The sequence below is a fragment of the Vombatus ursinus genome, unplaced genomic scaffold, assembly GCF_900497805.2.
Source record: "Vombatus ursinus unplaced genomic scaffold, bare-nosed wombat genome assembly UNPS02014808.1, whole genome shotgun sequence".
Lineage (NCBI taxonomy): Eukaryota > Metazoa > Chordata > Mammalia > Diprotodontia > Vombatidae > Vombatus > Vombatus ursinus.
In genome coordinates, this window is record NW_020954586.1 from 3,139,232 (window position 1) to 3,157,437 (window position 18,206).

The 18,206-nt window shown below is 44.6% G+C and overlaps 1 protein-coding gene across 1 annotated transcript in view; it reads right to left on the reverse strand.

Moving 5' to 3' along the window:
- CAB39 (calcium binding protein 39) overlaps positions 1–18,206 on the reverse strand; it is a 49,347-nt gene that overhangs the window by 7,024 nt on the left and 24,117 nt on the right. Inside the window, exons 3-5 of the mRNA XM_027875247.1 lie at positions 17,360–17,478; positions 5,403–5,571; positions 3,498–3,557 (exon numbers count right to left, since the gene is read on the reverse strand). Of these exons, the coding sequence (XP_027731048.1) occupies positions 3,498–3,557; positions 5,403–5,571; positions 17,360–17,478 (348 nt within the window). The remainder of the gene's footprint in view (positions 1–3,497; positions 3,558–5,402; positions 5,572–17,359; positions 17,479–18,206) is intronic.

An 18,206-nucleotide genomic window follows, 5' to 3' on the forward strand; every position in this document is an offset into this window, starting at 1 on the left:
CCTGCCCTCATCTCAACCTTTGCCATTCTCACTCCCTCAGAAATGGCTTCTCCCTGACAATGCCCTTTCCGCCATCAGCAATGCCTTGTCTCACTGGATGACCACTGTGCTCACTGCTGCCCCTTCCAGACTCTCCCTCTACCACCATCACTCAGCATCACTTTCCTCTTTTGGAGCTCACACTAACCAAATCATCCCCCAATCCAGGCCCTGGTACCACGATGTTCTCTTTCCTTCCAGGTATGTGCCTGGATCAGAGCTTCTCTCTAAGTTTAGCCCTGTGCCAGGCACACGGAAAGCTCCTCATAAAAGCTTTCTCTACCAACCTATCTACCCCAGTGCCTGTTCTCTGGAGGATTTGTAACATACATAGCGACGTTCGAGCACCCCAATTCGCCAATTCCTCAATCTGCTCAATCCCCATGACTTCTCACCTCCAGCTCAGCTGCATATAGGCACGGTCACAGCACTCACAAACGCCCTTCTATGTTCATGAACAATGGGATTCCTTCCTCTGGTCACTGCCTTTGGTCACCCATCTCTCCTTCTGCCTTACGACTTCTGACCTTGCCAGGACCTCAGGACTTCCCCAGGCCATCACCTTGCCTTGGCCACCAATTCTGACCCTCTGATGAGTGTCTTCAATCCTGCCCTGTCCTCTGCTCTCAAGTCGTTTTCTCCTTTGTCCTCCCAGCAATCAAACCTCGCCAAGACCTAGTCCTAGACTCCTCCTATCTGGCTAAACACCCCCACCCTGGGACTCTGCTTGGGGGGGGGGCCCTTCTCACACGGTGAGCTCATCAGCTCCATGGGTTCAATGATCATTTCTAGGTCAATGACTCCTAGATCTATCTCAGTCCCCCACCACCAACTGCCTACTGGACATTTGATCTCGATGTCCCCGAGGCATCTCAAACACGGCACATTAGCCCTCCCCATAAACTCCTCTTCCAAACTTACCTATTTCTTTCTTTTCTTTTTCTTTTTTGCTAGGCAATTGGGGTTAAGTGACTTGCCCGGGGTCACACAGCTAGTAAGTGTCAAGTGTCTGAGGCCAGATTTGAACTCAGGTCCTCCTGACTCCGGGGCCGGTGTGCTATCCACTGTGCCACTTAGCTGCCCCTCAAACTTACCTATTGATTTCTGTTGAAGGCACCATCATTCTTCTAGTCTCCCAGGTCCATAACCTCAGGGTTGTCCTCAATTTCTCACTCACCCTCACCCTCACCCTCACCCTCCAAATCAATCAACTGCCAAATCTTGTCTTTTCTATCTGTACAACTTCTCTCCTGTACAGACCCTTCTTGCTCTCATCACCAGGACTATGACCATATCCTTCTAACTGACCCCCCCCCGCCTCAAATCTCTCCCTATTACACTTTTGAAAATGATTCTCCTTATGTGTGGGTTGGATCATGTCACGCCCTACTCAGAAACCGCACAGCTCCCTATCACCTCCACGATCAATGCAAAGTCCTCTGTTTGGCATCTACAGCTCTTTGAAGCCTGGATCCTTTCTACCTGTACTGTCTTCTCACACCTCACTCCAAATCCAGTTACCTTGGTCTACCTGCTGTCCCTCATACACAACCCTCCATTTCCAGCCTCCACAACCTTGCACAGGCTTCCTCCCAGTCCTCATTTCTGCCTCCTTCATATCCCTGGCTGCTTCCTGTATCCTTTCCGGTTCCCTCCCCCACCACAGCCTTCCCCTCCAAGGTGATGTGCCTTTTACTCTTTATGGATCTCCTAAGTACTCAGTGATATATACACTGTCTCTCCCCGTTAGGCTACGAGCTATTGTGGGTTTGGTTTTGTTTTGGTTTTTTGCCTTCCTTTGCATCCCCAGTCCTTAGCTCAGTATCTGGCACACAGTGAGCTCTTAATAAAAAAATGCTTGTTTCACTCATTTATCAACCTAATCCCATGCTCCCCCATCAACTTTATTTCCCAGTGTTACCCCCGAAACCCTAAAGAGTCGCTTGCCTCAATGTTTATCACACAAGATTTTCTCTCTCCTCCTTGTCCACCTTTACTCACGGCACACACTTCCCCTCGTATTTCCCATTTGTCTACCATCCTTATCCAAACCTGATAATCAAACACCCAGCACACAGCCCTACCCAAACACTGAATGAACTGATTCTGATTCTAAGTCTGGATCAGCAATCTCTGACTTCAGTTAGGAGTTTTAGATCTTACACTGAACGGTTATTTTATTGATTTTCAGTTTAAGATGCAAACCTTCAATACGGGGCAATCTTTAAGTAGAATCCAGAAGCAGAATCAAAAATTGGGAAAGCCCTCCCTCTGGTGGAGGCATTTATCATCACACCAAAGCAACAAATTCTGATCTTTAGGATTGGGACAGAATCAAAGAGCAAGCATAGCTGGAAGGGACCCCCAGACAACACTAGTGCAACCCACTCATTTAACAGATGAGGAAACTGAGACCTCGGGAGTGTGAGTGACTTGCCTAAAGTAAAAAAGGTAGTGTCAGAGGCAGAGTTTAGGCGCACTGCCTCAAACACCCTGCTTTTTATAAATAATGGAAAGTGACGCCCTTTGGATAGCTTCTCTTCAAAGAAAACCAAGGGTTTTTAGCACTGTGTGGAGGGCCTTCCGTGTACGAGGTAATGGTGCTGGGTGCCACGGGACCCAGTCCTCACAGGCCTGACGTCCCCCAGGAGGCTTACAACACAACAAGTACTCCACTGAATTCAACACAGGGAAAGAAAGCACTTGCTAGTTCAGGATTGAGGGAGGCCTCAGAGAAGGTGATGCCCGAGGGCTCTGCTTGACATGGAGTATATTCCAGGAATGGGAAGCGGCTCAATGAAGAGTACGTGGAGGGAAGAAACAGGAAATGTGGCTAACTAGACTACAAAGTCAGACGAGATGCCTGTACTGTGCAATTTAGAAGCAATAGGTAATCACCACTCAAGGTTTTTGAGAAGGGGAACAACATGGCCAGACTCGTGCCTTACAAAAATCACTCTGCAGCCACGTAAAGCGTGAATTAGAGAAGACGAATGAGGAGACAATACCACATTACAACAGTCCAGCCAAGGGGCCCCAGTGAGCTCAGTGAGCTCACAAATCATCCCTTGCACAAAGATATGCTGATTCACAAATAAACAGAAGGGGACTTCCCCTAATTATCTTCCTCCTTCAAAAAGGGGGAGAGCACCAGGTAAATCCATTTCATCTGTGGTTTAATAGGGAGATGAAAATTATTTCTCGGCATGGCTTTTTCTTTGGTGTAGAAGTCAGGGGAGCTTCACACCATGTGGGCCTCAGTTTCTTCATCTAAGAAAGGAGGGTATTACAGAGATGAATAAAACAGTCCCAAATCTTAAGCACTTTTAAGATTTCTTCCAATTCAAATTCTATTGATTCTATGCAGCACCTAATTTTAATATTTAATCCTTCATTTCTAGTAGCTAAATGAAATTAAGACTTAAAATGCACAGTTTTATAATCTTATATAGACTCACTCTATCATAATGCTGCTCCAAAAATTCGGCACTCAGCAACTTGTGTCTTGTAAGTAAATCCTGGAAAAGAAATTAGAGTTTCATAGATTTTCCCAAATATTTAAGGATTCTAAAGTTCTAGCCCATTCTTCCATCAATGAAGAATTCTGATACGTTAAAAATGCCTCAGTTATTAATATTTAAGGGAAAATTCAAGAGAAAATGTAGTGGTTTAACATTAGCATCAGTGACATGAAATGGCCCATAATTTGAAAGAAATAGCCCCCAAAGCTGCCATAATGTTGAAACATTAAAGTGAGCACGACCTAGAAAGGGGGAATGGTTAGGTGTGGGGTGGGGAAAAGGGCAGAGGACGGGAAAGACTGGAAAGACTAAAACCAGAGCCAGGTGGTGAGATCTGCACTTTATGACAAACCATAAGCCACCAGCAGCTTTGGCTAATGGCACTAGCTACCAAACCAAATGACTAAAATGTAAATATTAAGTCCCTGTAGCAAGTTAAGAGACTTTGTTTAAAGGGAACCTCTGGGAAGGATCTGACAGCTCAACGGAGCTGAGGAGCAGGAAAGGAAGGAACTTCCGGGGTCAGAGAGGGAGCAAAGGAATGGGGGAGGAGGAACACGGGACGAAGGCCCTGAATAAGGCAAGCAGAGGGCGGCAGCGCAGGCCCAAGCTATCCGTCCGGGGGCTCACTCAGGCAGGGCTTGATAGGTACAGAAAGAGACAACTAGTGGTCTTAATGCAGTGGGGTAAAAACGGGTTATTTTTTCCACTTAATTCCAACTACATGTGTGACACCGAAACGCTTTTATTCATTATTCATTTCAGAAACCTCACTGACATCACCTGGCAAGCTAACACCAACAAGAGCCAGAAAAGCGGAACGAAGGATTCCCTCGTCTGGCCTGTGGCTTCAAACGTATGTCAGTCTCCTTCAGGAGAGCCCGGCCTGCCGCTTGGGACCCAGTGGGATGTGACCTCAGGGATCCAGAAGATAAGGGGAAGTAGTTCCAATGAATAAATCTTTTCACCTGAAAATGGAGCATTCAGGCTACTGCTATTCCCCAAGAAACCACAAGCGGCCCCTGAACTTGCAGACCCCTCCAATGACTTACATGAACTCTTTCTTTAAACTCCGTCCCTTTAACTATCAGAGCCCTCTTTCAGGGTGACTCTGGATGTGTCTACTGAAGAGATTTCACCATGAAACTTTTTCAAATCTACTTTCCTCCGTATAGTCATGGTTTGTCCTCAGTGTTAAAAGTTTCGGAAGTGGGAAAGGAGAAAGGAAATGAGCTGTGGGTCTTCAGGTCCTTTTTGGGGGTGAGAGTGTTAAAGCCAGGTTCAAATTGTCTTTACATGTAATGGGAAAAAATAAAATACTATGTACATTGGAAAAAAAAAGCCAGATTCATTTTTCACTGAACCAGATGCTTCAGTAGGAAGTTTTACATCCTTTGAAGCTACAGATGCAATCTAAAAACTACTTCTATCTGATACGCCCATTTCCTCCCAGCTCTTCAAAGACTATACACTAAGTTACATACGAAAAAAAAAAATACAAGCTCTAAATTTCACCTATATATCTTGTGAGACTCAGGTACATGACGTGAATTATCTTCAAATCTAACAATAAGGATTCAATAAAATGAAAGAATGAAACAAAAACTTATACGAAAATATCCAGCCAGACCTTCCCTTCTATTTGTTTCCCTGGCTCAGCCATCCCAACAGACAGTCCTCCTAAGGTGGCAGTCATGTACAGGACACCCCACAGGGAAACAAAGGCCACTGGGCCTGCGCAACTGCAGTAGGTGAATCCTCGTCCAATCCCTCTGTGTTGGTGCGCCCACGTACAGACCTGCACACGTGTGTGTATGGTTAGCTCCCTCACGTATACGTTACCTTGAATGTTGCAAATGCATCTGAAGCGATGTCAAATGTTGACATTTCAACATATCTGAAGAAATCATAAAACTGCTCTGACCACAAAATGATTTTGGCAAGAGGTTCATGTCTGATGCATTCTCTCAGCATTATTCCACAATTAAGAGCGATTTCTGGAGATTCGTACCTGTCGAAAGAACGTACGTACAAATCCTTTTTTAAAAATCCCAACACTGCTGCACTACAGACACATTATGGGCACATCACCATTCTGAAATTTCCTCACTAAACACTCCTATTAACTTCAAAGGAGCAGAGAGGTCAGTCCTCTGTTGTCTCTTACCTATCTACTCCAGTCCTATCATTTGTTATTACAAATGAGGACACTGAGGCCTGGAGAGGCTAAATGACTTATCTGAGGATACACAGGTAGTTAATTAATCTAAGGTAATTCATGCCTTTATAAATTAGAACACTTAATCAGGTAGTGTTTAGTGCTGTTAATTTAAAAACAAAAACAAAAACAAACACACAGAGATGACATCACTGTGATGAGGTGTGTATGTGCGGGTGTTCAGTTGTGTCCGACTCTCCATGATCCCATTTGGGGTTTTCTTGGCAAAGATACAGGAATGGTTGGCCAATTCCTTCTCCAGCTCATCTTACAGATGAGGAAACTGAGGCCAATAGGGTTACATGACTTGCCCAGGATCACACAAGCTAATAGTGAATAAGGCCAGATTTGAAGGCAGGGCATTCTGTGCACTATGGCGCTCCCTAGTGGCCATGTGATAGTGGTGCATGGCTCATCAAAAAAAGATCTGTACAGAAGCATTTCATATCAAACCATCAGAAAGCCTGCAATTTGGTTAGTTTTACATTTGGGGCCTTGACTTTTCAGATAAGGTCCAAAACTGAACCCAAGAACTCTGTTTTGAAGTTGTTGAGAAAATCATACTGTCAGTGCAAACATTCTAGTCCAGAGCTCCCTGGTGGGTCTCCTTCTGCCCAATCCATCCCTCACACAAGGAGCCAAATTAAACAGGTCTGACTGTGCTAATGCCCATGGTTTTCGACTGTCTCTAGGATGAAACAGAAACGTCCTGGCTTTCATTTAAAGCCTCCACACGAGCTGGCTCTCACCTCCTTTTCCAGATTTACTCCTCCTCACACACTCAACATTCTCACCAAACTGACTGAACTAGCCTACTTTCTCAGACTCCACATGCCACATCCCACCTCTGACTCTTCACACAGGCTGATCCCATAACTGAAGCGCTCTCCCTAACTCCCTTCATGCCTCCCAACTCCGACCCAGTACGGGAAGAAATCATGCTTCCTATTCCCCTCAGTTCACTTCCCTTTCCAAACTGACCTAATTTATCTTCCGAGTCTATATAACAAACTCCTCGGTCTGGCATCTGAAGCCTCTGACTGTCTGGCTCCAGGCTGTCTTTCCAGGTTGACTCCCCACTACTTCCCCTCACGCCCGTCTATGCTTCCGGCCAACTGGCTATGCTCTCTTTCCCTCTACAAAGGCTGGCCCACCCTGCCTTGTATTTATGCTGTATATGTTTACGCATTGGCTCATCAGTGAATGTGTCATCTCCTCCTCCCAGTAGAACAGAAGCTCCTTGAGGGCAGGAATCATTTCACTTTTTTATCTAGCAGTGACTAGCATGATGTCAGCAACGTAGCAGTCTACACCTGCTTGTCGACTGATCCTTAAAAATCTTGTGTCAAGGGAATTTACATTCTGTGGACACCCTGACAGGTCAACCAGCCAGCATTCCAGCAGTCCCTCCATCTCAGCACCTACAAGAGGGGTGAGCTTTGAAAGGAGGGAACCTTTACTGCTTCCCTTCCCACCAGAGCATTTTAAGGGAAAAACTACAAAGAAAACCTGGAATGTTTTGTGCACATTTGCTAAGAGGTGCTCAGCCTCACCCTCCATCCACACAGCCCATTCTTATGTGGCCCAAGGGGCTCTGAGGGAAAAGACGGTGAGGCTGATGATCAGCTGGCTCTCACCAACCTTCCCTGCTTGTCAGCACTGGGAGGACGCGAGGCAGAGGCACAGGAATCGGGAGATGCAGACCCCATCGCGGCCTCCACCACATGATCGTTGCCCACTGCCTTCCTCTCCACAGGCTCCAACATCTGCCAAACCAATCTTTAATTTCTTCCGTCTCACAGACTCTCCAAGAATTAGCAAAGCTCTCACTTTTCTGTCACTCTTTTCATGAATGGGCTACAAAGATTCTTCTATTTCCTCAAAACTCCCTTCTTACTTTCCCTCTTACAATCTGAATTCTACCTCTTTATCTGCTACTCAAACGACACAAGCCTCACCGGGGTCCTACTAGTCTATTTTTTTTATATCTCAGATCCTCTGTGACACTTTGTCCATCCAACTCTCCCCAGTTTAATTCTATGATATGACTAGCCAAGTTCTCCTTCTCTTTCTTTCTTTCTTTTTTTTTTTTGGAGGCAATCAGGGTTAGGAGACAGGGTCACCCAGCTAGTAGGTGTCTGGGGCCGAATTTGAACTCCAGCCCTCCTGACTCCAGGCCTGGCACTTTATCCTCTGCACCACTACTTTTGTGCATGCCAGCTTAAAATACAAGAACAAAGGGCTCCTCACCAGAATGGAGTGAACAAGAGCTAGGGGGGAAATCTTTATTTGATGATACTCTTATCAAATACCTTTAAAAGGATTTCAAATAGCAAAAGGAGGAGGAAGAGGAAAACCTGCATGTATGCGCGTTTTTATGTGTGCGCGCGTGTGCATGTGTCAGTGTGTATATATGTGTGTGCATGTGTGTGTCCGTTCATCCGTGTGTGTGTATGTGCACTTGCACACATCCATGTGTCCACCAAAGCTAGATACCAGAGTTAAGGCAGAGATACACAGGCATTTATAGGAGACAATCTCCAAGAAGGAACCGAGGAATCGATAAGCATCTATTGGAGGTCTTTTACGAGGCAAAGATACATACGGAGAATCAACGCACAAGCAATGAGAGCCAATGAAAATAAAGCCCATGACCTCCCATTCCTAGACAACAAAGGCATGGGTTACAACTAAGATTAACTAGAAATCCTTATGTGAGGAAGCGAGTGAGACCTCAGAGGTAACACAAGCTTCGTGGGATGAGCCACGAGACTGGATGATGGCCCTGAAAAAGGAAACTCAGAAGAGAACAGGCTAAAAGGGCATGGGGGAGGGGCACTTCCGTAAGGAAAGCGAAGGAAGTCAAGGGGAGAGGCTGGTGCAGATCACAAGCCTGGCCCAGGGGCAGGATACAGCAGCAACAAGGACTTCAATTCTCCAGACATCTGCTGGAGTCCTTTATGCCAAACGTGGCCACTAAATACTTCATGGACTTGCTTTAAAGATCATCTCATCCTTCAGAAGGGGGAGCAACCGACAAGGGGAGCTGTCCTTCTGGATCTGACCCTAACAAACGAGGAGGAGCTGGCTGGGGACCCTGGGGGGCTGGGAGGAAAGGGACAGCTTTCTAAATTCAGCACAAGGACTTAGGAAAGGTCTCACGGAGGAGGGGAGGGGAGCCAAGCGCTGCAGAAGGCCTGGAGTTCTAAGGAGCAGAGGCAAGGAAGGAGGCAGCACAAAGCCTTGGGGAGGGAAGGCGCAGTGCTTCGAGGAAGGAGAAGGCCAGTGCGGCTGGAAGGTAAAGTCAACGTGCAGGAGCCATACCCACCGACTGCACACAGGAAACACCACCCCCAATTTCTGTCGATGTGGACAGAAGGTGGATGTGTAGGCAGGTGACTGGAGAGGAATACAGAAGTGCGGCACAGTCCTTTGAGAATCAGATGTGGAATGTTAAACCTCAGGAAGAGTTAAATTTGGGGAAGATGGCAAAGGAACAATATTGAGCACCTGGTAGGTGCCAGTAATTTGCTGTGCTAAGCGATTTGCAAATACGATCTCGTTTGGTCCTCCCAACAACCCTGTGAGGTAGGTATTATTCACCCCAATTTACAGTTGAAGAAGTTGAGGAAGACTGAGGTTAAGCGGACTGAGCAAGCTCACACAGCTCCTAAGGGTCTGAGGCTGCCCTGGGCCTACAGCTCTATACCCCGGGCCAAGGTGTTGCTTTTTTGTTTTTTTCTTTTTTAATACAGCTAGGACTACTACTCATGGCAGAGAGGGAAAACGAGAGATGACAACAGAGAGAAGGTGCAGCTGTTCCATTCTCATTTTGCTTCTGTTTTCCCTGGCAAGGGGAATGACCTTTGGACTGGAAAAGATTAGGAAAAAAGGCTAATAGGAAGCCGCTAGCCAAGATGAGGAAGGAAGAGAGTGCCTAGCTGTCTTAGAAGAGTCCAAATAAGCAGATTCAGATGAAGACATCCTGGTTATTATGAGAACTGACAGCTGTGACTGCTGAGCCCTTGTTGACCGTTTCTCCAAGACCAGGGGCGGGCAATGTAAGACTAGAGAAAGGCCCATGTCTCTATATTCAAGAAAAGTCATGGAGTCTTCCAAAGAGAAGCCAATGACTTGAAATGCAATTCTCGATAAAATATTAAAACCTGATTAAAGAACTGGTAGCGTACATCTGTAAAAGAAAGCAGTGGGAACAAAGAATGAATATGGTTTCATCAGAAAGGGGTTACTAGAGAGATGGATGGGGGAATACTTATAGAATGTACCTTTTCCACTGGTGTTTGACTCTTTGGGATCCTTTTGGGGGTTTTCTTAGCAAAGATACTGGAGTGGTTTGCTATTTCCTTCTCCTGCTCATTTTACAGATGAGGAACCTGAGGCAGAGAGGGTGAAGTAACTTGTCTAGGGTCACTCTGCTAGTAAGTGTCTAAGGCTGGATTCGAACTCAGGAAGACGAGTCTTCCAGACTCCAGGCTCGGCACTCTGTGCACCGTGGTGTCCCCTAGCTGCCCCAGAGAATGTACTGAGGTTTTACTAAAATGTTTGACACCGCCCTGCTAGTCTAGTTGTGTCTAGTGTGCAAATGACAGAGAGATGTAAGTATAATTAAATGGATTCAGAAGTGCCTGAATGATCTCCAGTGGAGTGCCTGGGGGAGCTGCCCCTGGCCCTGACCTGTAGATCCCACATTTATTCAATTCCCAGCTGACACAAAGCCGGGAGAGATAAACAGTATACCAGAGGACAGGGTTGGGATCCAGAAAGACCTGACTAGAACGTGTTGCTGAGTATCATAAAGTAAAACTTAAGAGCAATAAATGTAAAGTCTTCCACCAGAGCTGAAACAGGTCAACTTCACAACATCAGATGGGAGCAGAGGGTTAGAAAGCAGCTGGATGAGAAAAGAGTCGAGGCCCTTCATTCAGCCCCAACTTGGCGAGAGGCCTCAGGACATGGCTGAGCAAAGGCGGGCATGATTAGAGGCTTTACAGAGAATCCCGAGTGAGTGAGATGAGGCTCTGACCACAGGTATGCACTTCTGGGTGACCCTAGGCAAGTCACTTCATCCTCTCTGCCTCAGTTTCCTCATCTGTAAAATGAGCAGGAGAAGGAAATGGCAAACCACTCCAGCATTCTGGAGAAAAGACAATGAAGACAAAGAGTCTTGAGATCAGGGAAGTGGGAAAGTGGCCTCTCTAAGCATTCCAAGGACTCTCCCAGGAACAGGGTTCAGACTTGTTTTCCTTGGTCCACGAGGACAGAAGCAGGAGCAGGGGTGAAGTCACAAAGAGGAGACGTTAAGCTTCATGTCAGGAAAAGCTACTTGACAACAAGAGCTGGCCCAACGTAAAAAGGGCCACCTCCAGGCGGGTCATTTTGGGAGGCCATGGGGGTCTTCCAACAAAAGCGTCACCTAGCTGACTGTTTGTCCGGTAGGCAGTGCAGGGCAATGTTATTTAGGACTAGATTTTGGTGCGGTTCATTCCTTTTATTTTGCAATTAAATTTTTATTTTCTCCTCCTCCAACACACACACACACACACACACACACACACACACACACACACACTTTGTAACAAATCATCATCAAGTAAAACCAATTCTCATTTTGGACTAGCCTCAGTCTTCATCTGGGATCCTCTGTCAGAAGGTCAGTATCACGACGGCTGGCTGGTGCCCTACAATACTGTCGTGATGACATAACATGTTCATGTTCTTCTGTTTTGGCTCCCTTCGTGCAGCCCACTTCATACGAGTCTTCCCACGCAGCTCTGAATCCAGCCCATTCGTCATTTCTCACGTCATGACAATGTCCATTGCATTAACATACCAATGGTTTGTTCACGCATTTCCTAGCAGATGGGCATCCCCCTAGTTTCAAGTTTTTAGCTACAATAAAAAGCTGCCATCAGTATTTCTGTACAGTCTTTGATCTCTTTAGGATGCAGGTGTAAGAGTGGGATCACTGAGTTCAGGGTTGTGGACAATTCAGGGACTTTTGGGGCTGAGTTCTAAAGTGCTTTCCAGAATGGCTGAACCAATCCAACACTGCCACAACAGTACTTTAATCTGTCTATTTTCCTGTAGCCCCTCCAGCACCTGTAATTTTCCTTTTTAATCATCCTCACCAATCTGATGGGTGTGAGACAGAACCTCAGAGTTGTTTTAATTTGCATTTCTCTAAATCTTAGTGATCTAAGCCATTTTTTCACATGGTCATAGATAGCGTGGATGTCTCCCTTGAGAATTACCCACTCGTATCCTCTGTTGTTCAGTCATTTTTTAGTCACGTCTGACTCTCTATGACTCCTTTTGGGGTTTTCTTGACAAAGACACCAGAGTGGTTTGCCATTTCCTTCTCCAGCTTGTTTTAAAATGAGGAAACTGAGGCAAATGGGGTTAAGTGACTCGACTAGGGTCACACAGCTAGTAAATGTCCGAGGCCAGATTTGAACTCAGGAAGATGAGTCTTCCTGACTCCAGGCCCAGTGCCGCTGCGCTCCCATATCCTTTGACCATTTATCAATAAATTTTACTTATCTTCCCCGATCCAGAGATCAGGAAAGTAACTTCTTCTTTATTTCTATGTAACCCCTGTTTGCCTTAATCCACTGGAGAAAGAAATGGCAAACCATTCCTATATCTTTGCCAAGAAAATCCCATGAACCATGAGTATGGTCCAGTATGGTAATGAAGAATCAGATATGACTGCCTTAACTGAATAACTGAGCTGTCCATCCAACAGACAATAGAATGTAAGGTCCCTGAGGGCAAGGACAGTTTCTATTTCATGTTTGTTTCTCCAGTGCCCGGCACATGGTAGGCACTAAATAAATGCTTGCAGATTTAACCCTTTGAGGATCCTTCCAACTCTGAGATTTGGAGATTTTTCTCTTTCCTACCTATTTTTGGGGGCAGTGAGGTGTGGTGCAGTGGATAGAGTGCTGGGCCTGGAGTTGAGAAGACCTGATTTCAAATTAGACCTCTGACACTTAGCATCCAGGACCTCTCTTCCACCCTGATACCCTCATCTACACTCCAAAGCCGGGCTTCTTCTAGCCAAGAGCACATCGTCATGTGCATATTCAATGTGTCTAAAACGGAACTCCTCTCCCCCACAACTGATTGTCCTTTCCAACTGCCTAATGGCTATTCCAACGAGGCTATCTCCTTCACTCCTCAAACTGTCCAACTTCAATAATTCTACTAAGGGCATCAACAATTCTTCAGTCACATTTTAAACTCTTATCACCACTCAGTCCCTCGCGCTTTGACTATTGTAACCACTTCCCACTTGGTAGTCCTCCGTCCAGTAATGCATATTTCAAACTGCCACCATCTCATTACTTCCTATTTCCGTCCTCTGAAGATTAGCACCAATCTTGTTACCTTCTAACTCAAGAATCTTCACTCTCTGCTCCTGTATAATGAATCAGGAAAATGCTACAACAATCTAAACTGAAATCAGACACTATGTAATTATAACAACCAAGCTTGGCTCTAAGAGAAGAGATGGGGAAAATGTACCTCTCCTTCCTTTCACTGTAGAGACAGGATTGTGGAACGCTCCCCACGCTGACAGACTTGTTTACTGAAATGACTTTTCTTCTTTCTAAATTTTTGTTCCAAGGATAGGGAAGAGGAAGAGGGATGTATCTGGAAATTAATGTAATATAAATGCAAAAGGTATGTTTGAAAAAAACTCAAAAGTCTTGCCATGTGAGTTTGATTACCTTTTAAGTGTCCTCTGTTAGATGTTTTTATGTCAAATGCTCTGCTGACTTGGGTGTCTCTCCCCCTACCCCACCCCCTGCAGGAATGCTTTGTACTCTTCTTACTGAAAATCCATTTTTCAGTGATATTTATGGGATATGTCACTAAGGAATAAGAATTGACTTTCTTTGCTTTTAGGGGGAAAATAGACCAATTAATCCATTCATTTCTTATAAGTAACAAATACTCTCACACAATTTGGTTGATTTTTCTTGGCATGTGAAGAGTTTCTTCATGGCTGCTTGTAAAATCTGCTGTTTAAAGTTGATCATTTAGAATTGGTCGATATTTCTGAGTGAGATGGACTTGCTGTGTCTCTGTTGGACTTTTCTACCTACTTGAACTTCACATAGTTTCCCAAGACTTTCAGGTAATTTTCTTGCATGATTTTCTAAAATATAATTTTCAGGCTTTTTTATTTCATCATGTTTTTCTAAGAGACCCAAAGCTCTCAGATTTTCTCACTGCACTTCATTTCCAGGACTGGTTGTTTTCCCAACAGAGAGCTCTCTCTATAACAGAGAAGCTCAGGTGTTCCCCCAATCTTGCTGTCTTTTTGATTTTATTCTGTTATTTTTCCTAACATTCTTGTGTTTGAGTTTCAAATCTGTTGATCCGGTTTTTTTTTTAGAGAATCTATTAATTCAAAGAAATTCTCTACCATTTACATTCTAATTAATCTATTCCTCTTATTTGTCTCCGATTTTGAGGAAAGTTATTTCCACCTCAATTTCCATTCTCATTTCTCCCTTCAATTGCTTCGCTGAGTTATTAAGCCATATTCTAAGCAATTCTAGAAGTTTTGAATGTTGTCATCATTTCTGGGTATCTTTTTATTGTTGCACCATTTTCCTTATGATGTAAGGTTTTCCTATAATTTTAAAAATATTATTCATTGTTTTGGAGTCTCGGTTTGCGCTCTCTCTCTCTCTCTCTCTCTCTCTCTCAGCCTCCGCTGATTTTTTGGTGAAGTGTCGCTCTTGATTGGTTTTTTCTATCCCTTCCAGGAAGCCTGCCATTCTATTATGGTAACGTTCTCGCTATTTTGAGATGACAGAGGGGAGATAGGCACTCCGTTTCTCACTCAGCCATCTTCCCAGAAGTCCTAAACATGTTTTGCACCTCTCTGATGCACTTACCATGCATTATTTTTGTATCATAATTATCTGTGCATGTGTCATATCCTCCTACTGCCTACAAAAGCAAGACCCTGGCTTATCTAAAATTTCTATCTCCCCTCACACCTGCTCTGCACACAGGAGGGGTCAAAGACATCTTAGAATTCTTTCTGTCAGCCCTCCCCTTTACCCATGGCCACTATCTTTTGATTGTTCTTTGAGTGTCTAGAGGTTTCATTTTTGCACTCTTGTCACACTGCCAAAATACTAACTAGTTCATACTTTTATGTCTGTTGCCTGGATTACTGCAATGACCTCTTAATGTCTCCCTGCTTCCAGTTTCTTCTCCCTGAAATCCCTCCTGCACAAAACCACTACATTCAACTTCCTCAAATATTGCTCTAATGTCACTAACACACTTTAGAAGCTACAATGAATTTTCCATGGCTGAACCAGTTGAGCCCGCATTCCTCAGCTTGGTGTTTGAGGTTTTCCATCAACTAGGTAGACCCGTCTCCGCCCATTTTCTTTTTCACTGCTCTAAAGCACCCAGCTCTAATAACTTCCATCGTAAGCATATTACAATGTCTTTCCATTGTTCGTGCTTTTCCACCAGTTTGGGATTCTCCCTGCCTTAGGGGGTGCAGTGGATAAAGTACCAGGCCTGGAGTCAGGAAGATTCCTCTTCATGAGTGCAAATCTGGCCTCAGACTCTTACTAGCTGAGTGACCCTGGACAAGTCACTCCACCCTGTTTGCCTCAGTTTCCTCATCTATCAAATGAGCTGGAGAAGGATATGGCAAACCACTGTAGTATCTTTGCCAAGAAAACCTCAAATGGGGTCACAATGTCAAACACGACTGAAAAATAACTGAACAACAACATTTCTTGGATACCAAAATGAATAAAACTGGCACAGACTGCTCTTTTTCTAGCCCAAGTGACCATCGTGACCCGCTGAATTCCTACTGCACTCACAGGCTACTTCAGCACGTGCTGTCATGTCTCCTTCTTTAGTTGTTTCCCATGGGTACTTACCTCCCTGACTAGACTGCAAACTTCTTAGGGCAAGGGAACTGGCCTTCAACATTTTAAAAATCTCCCACAGTATTAAAACTAGGTAGAGACCACTTCGGATCGTTTACTCCATGCCTGCTAATTAAATATATGCTTACACTGCTCTTCTTATAGTAGGCAAGGGAGTTAAAGGACAAAGTGTCCCGTTTGACAGGTTGGGCAGGTTTTGTCTGGGGGCCGCCTGCCTCCCCTCAGATGAAGTCATAATCTGATGAGTAAAAGGCAAACAGTTATGCTGTACAAGCTGTTAGTGGGGAACCATACACTATCCTAACCCCAAAGCAGCCAGTGGGTATTTACAACCAACATCCCCAAATGCAAAGCAATACCAGCAGAAAATTTTCCCATTGCACACAAACACTATTAATGTAACACAGGGCAACAGAAATGATGCCAGCTCCGATAAGGAAATGACAAAAGTCCCACAAGTGAACACCGTGTCATCAAATTATGCCTATGACCTTCTCCCACAAGGCTGCTCAGCCCCAAAGTGTCAAGCTGGCCCTAACTGACTTGTGTTCCTTTGTTTCCTAATCAACGTGTTTCTGGGAAAGGAAATGTTTGCTCTGTTAATGCAAACGAGCACTTCAGAAAGTTCTCTAAGGGGAGCCCAGTTCCAGTGCTATCTGTTTCAGCACGCAATTCTGCTCTGCTCCGGTAAAAGGGACTTGAACACAGCTGTGCGTCACCCGCCTAGGAGGCAGCCCAGTATCTGAGGTCTGCAAAGGAAGAAGCAAGTGGGAACATGTGGGCAGGATCCACTCACTGAGTCACTACTGGGAAGGAGCCAAGTGAGGGGACAGGACGAGCTGGATTGTCGGGGTTACCAGCCCTTCCCATAACATGTGTGCGTGGATAACACCACGAGGCTGAGAACAAGCAGCTGCGAACCACAGCCACAGCGCCACAGCTTGTAAATGACTATGGCAACCTTGACCATCAGCTAGGTTCAGCGATGAGACAGGAGAGAATTTTTTTTTAAGGTTTCAGGTTTTGTGTTTTTTTATTAGGCCATCCAAATATAAAAGTCTGTTTGTCCAGTGGTAATTCCAGGGAGATGCTCTTAGTGGGTTAGTGAATATACACACATAACAAAAATCAAAGCTGCTGCATTATAAATAGGTACTTTGTTCATTATTCTGACAAAGAGAGCTCCGCTTTAGGTGGCCCACACTCTACTTAGAAGATAGCTTTTATTTGCCTTACAAAGTGCAAGCACTTCAGAGGGTGTAACTTAAAACAAATGATGACTGCTCTACCAAGACAGTTCAAGTTTTCAAAGCTTAGAGAACTCAGACCAAAGCATCATGTACCTTTTCAGGATAGAAGATTTCTGAATTTTAAAGTTGAGATTTAAAGTCAAGAATTAAACATTTGACTTGAAGTTTCTGTTTGTATTACAGATCTTTTCTATATTTTTATATTCATATTTTTTATCTGTATTTCAACAACGCTTGTGTTTACTTAAGACCCATGGGTAAATTGCTCTGACAAAACTATACTAAAATAAGTTTTCACCACATCTGCTACCTTGCGTTTCCTGAAGACAATCTTTTTAATTGCGAGTATAAAAGTTGTAATATTGTACATACCCTTTTAATAACATGAACAAAATATTCTGTTGAGTGCAGATATATTCAACGGTAGGAGTTCTTGTACCAATTTGTCTTCTGAGGATGTTGTTGAAAATTTGGGCCACATCTTTTTTGCCCTGTTAGAAATACAATTAATTATGCATTTACCTAACTAAATATATTTAATACAAAAACCTATGACAGAAGCTATCTTTACAGCAGAGAATGACCACTTTCTCAGCATTTCAAGGATCTGTGATTTTGCCCTCCACTCACACAAGACTACGTAGCCGTTCTTCAATAACTACAGAGAGGGTCTTCAGGTGCTGCTGTTGGCACCTTGGAGATGACTTCTCCCCTCTTAATGAGGTCCATCTTCCCTCAAAAGACAATGAACCTGGACTTGGAGGGGCCCAACAGACCTTGTGATCAGCTGGAGCAGCCTCTGAGAACTCAGGGTCCGTTCCACACCACAGTAAGGCATTAGAGCAGGACTCCAGTCCTAGTTACTCAGGCAAATCAATTTAGTAGCTGGCTTTAAAACGTTGACAGCTATTTCTTGATTTCTTTCAGATATTTTATTTCCTTCCCCAGAATCCCACTCCCCATCAGGGAACAGCACTAGCTTGGCTCTGGAAGGATCCTATCAAGTCTAAAGAGCTAAAGTGCTGGCCTAGCCCACATCTGCTTTCTGAAGACCGCTCAAGTCCATAGAGGCTCTGTGGGAAAATACAAAATAACGCCTAAGGGACAGGAAAAGGGGCAAAGGGAGCTAAGAATCCTAGTTTTTTGATTACTGAACTAAACCACACACACACACACACACACACACACACACACACACACACACACACACACACACACA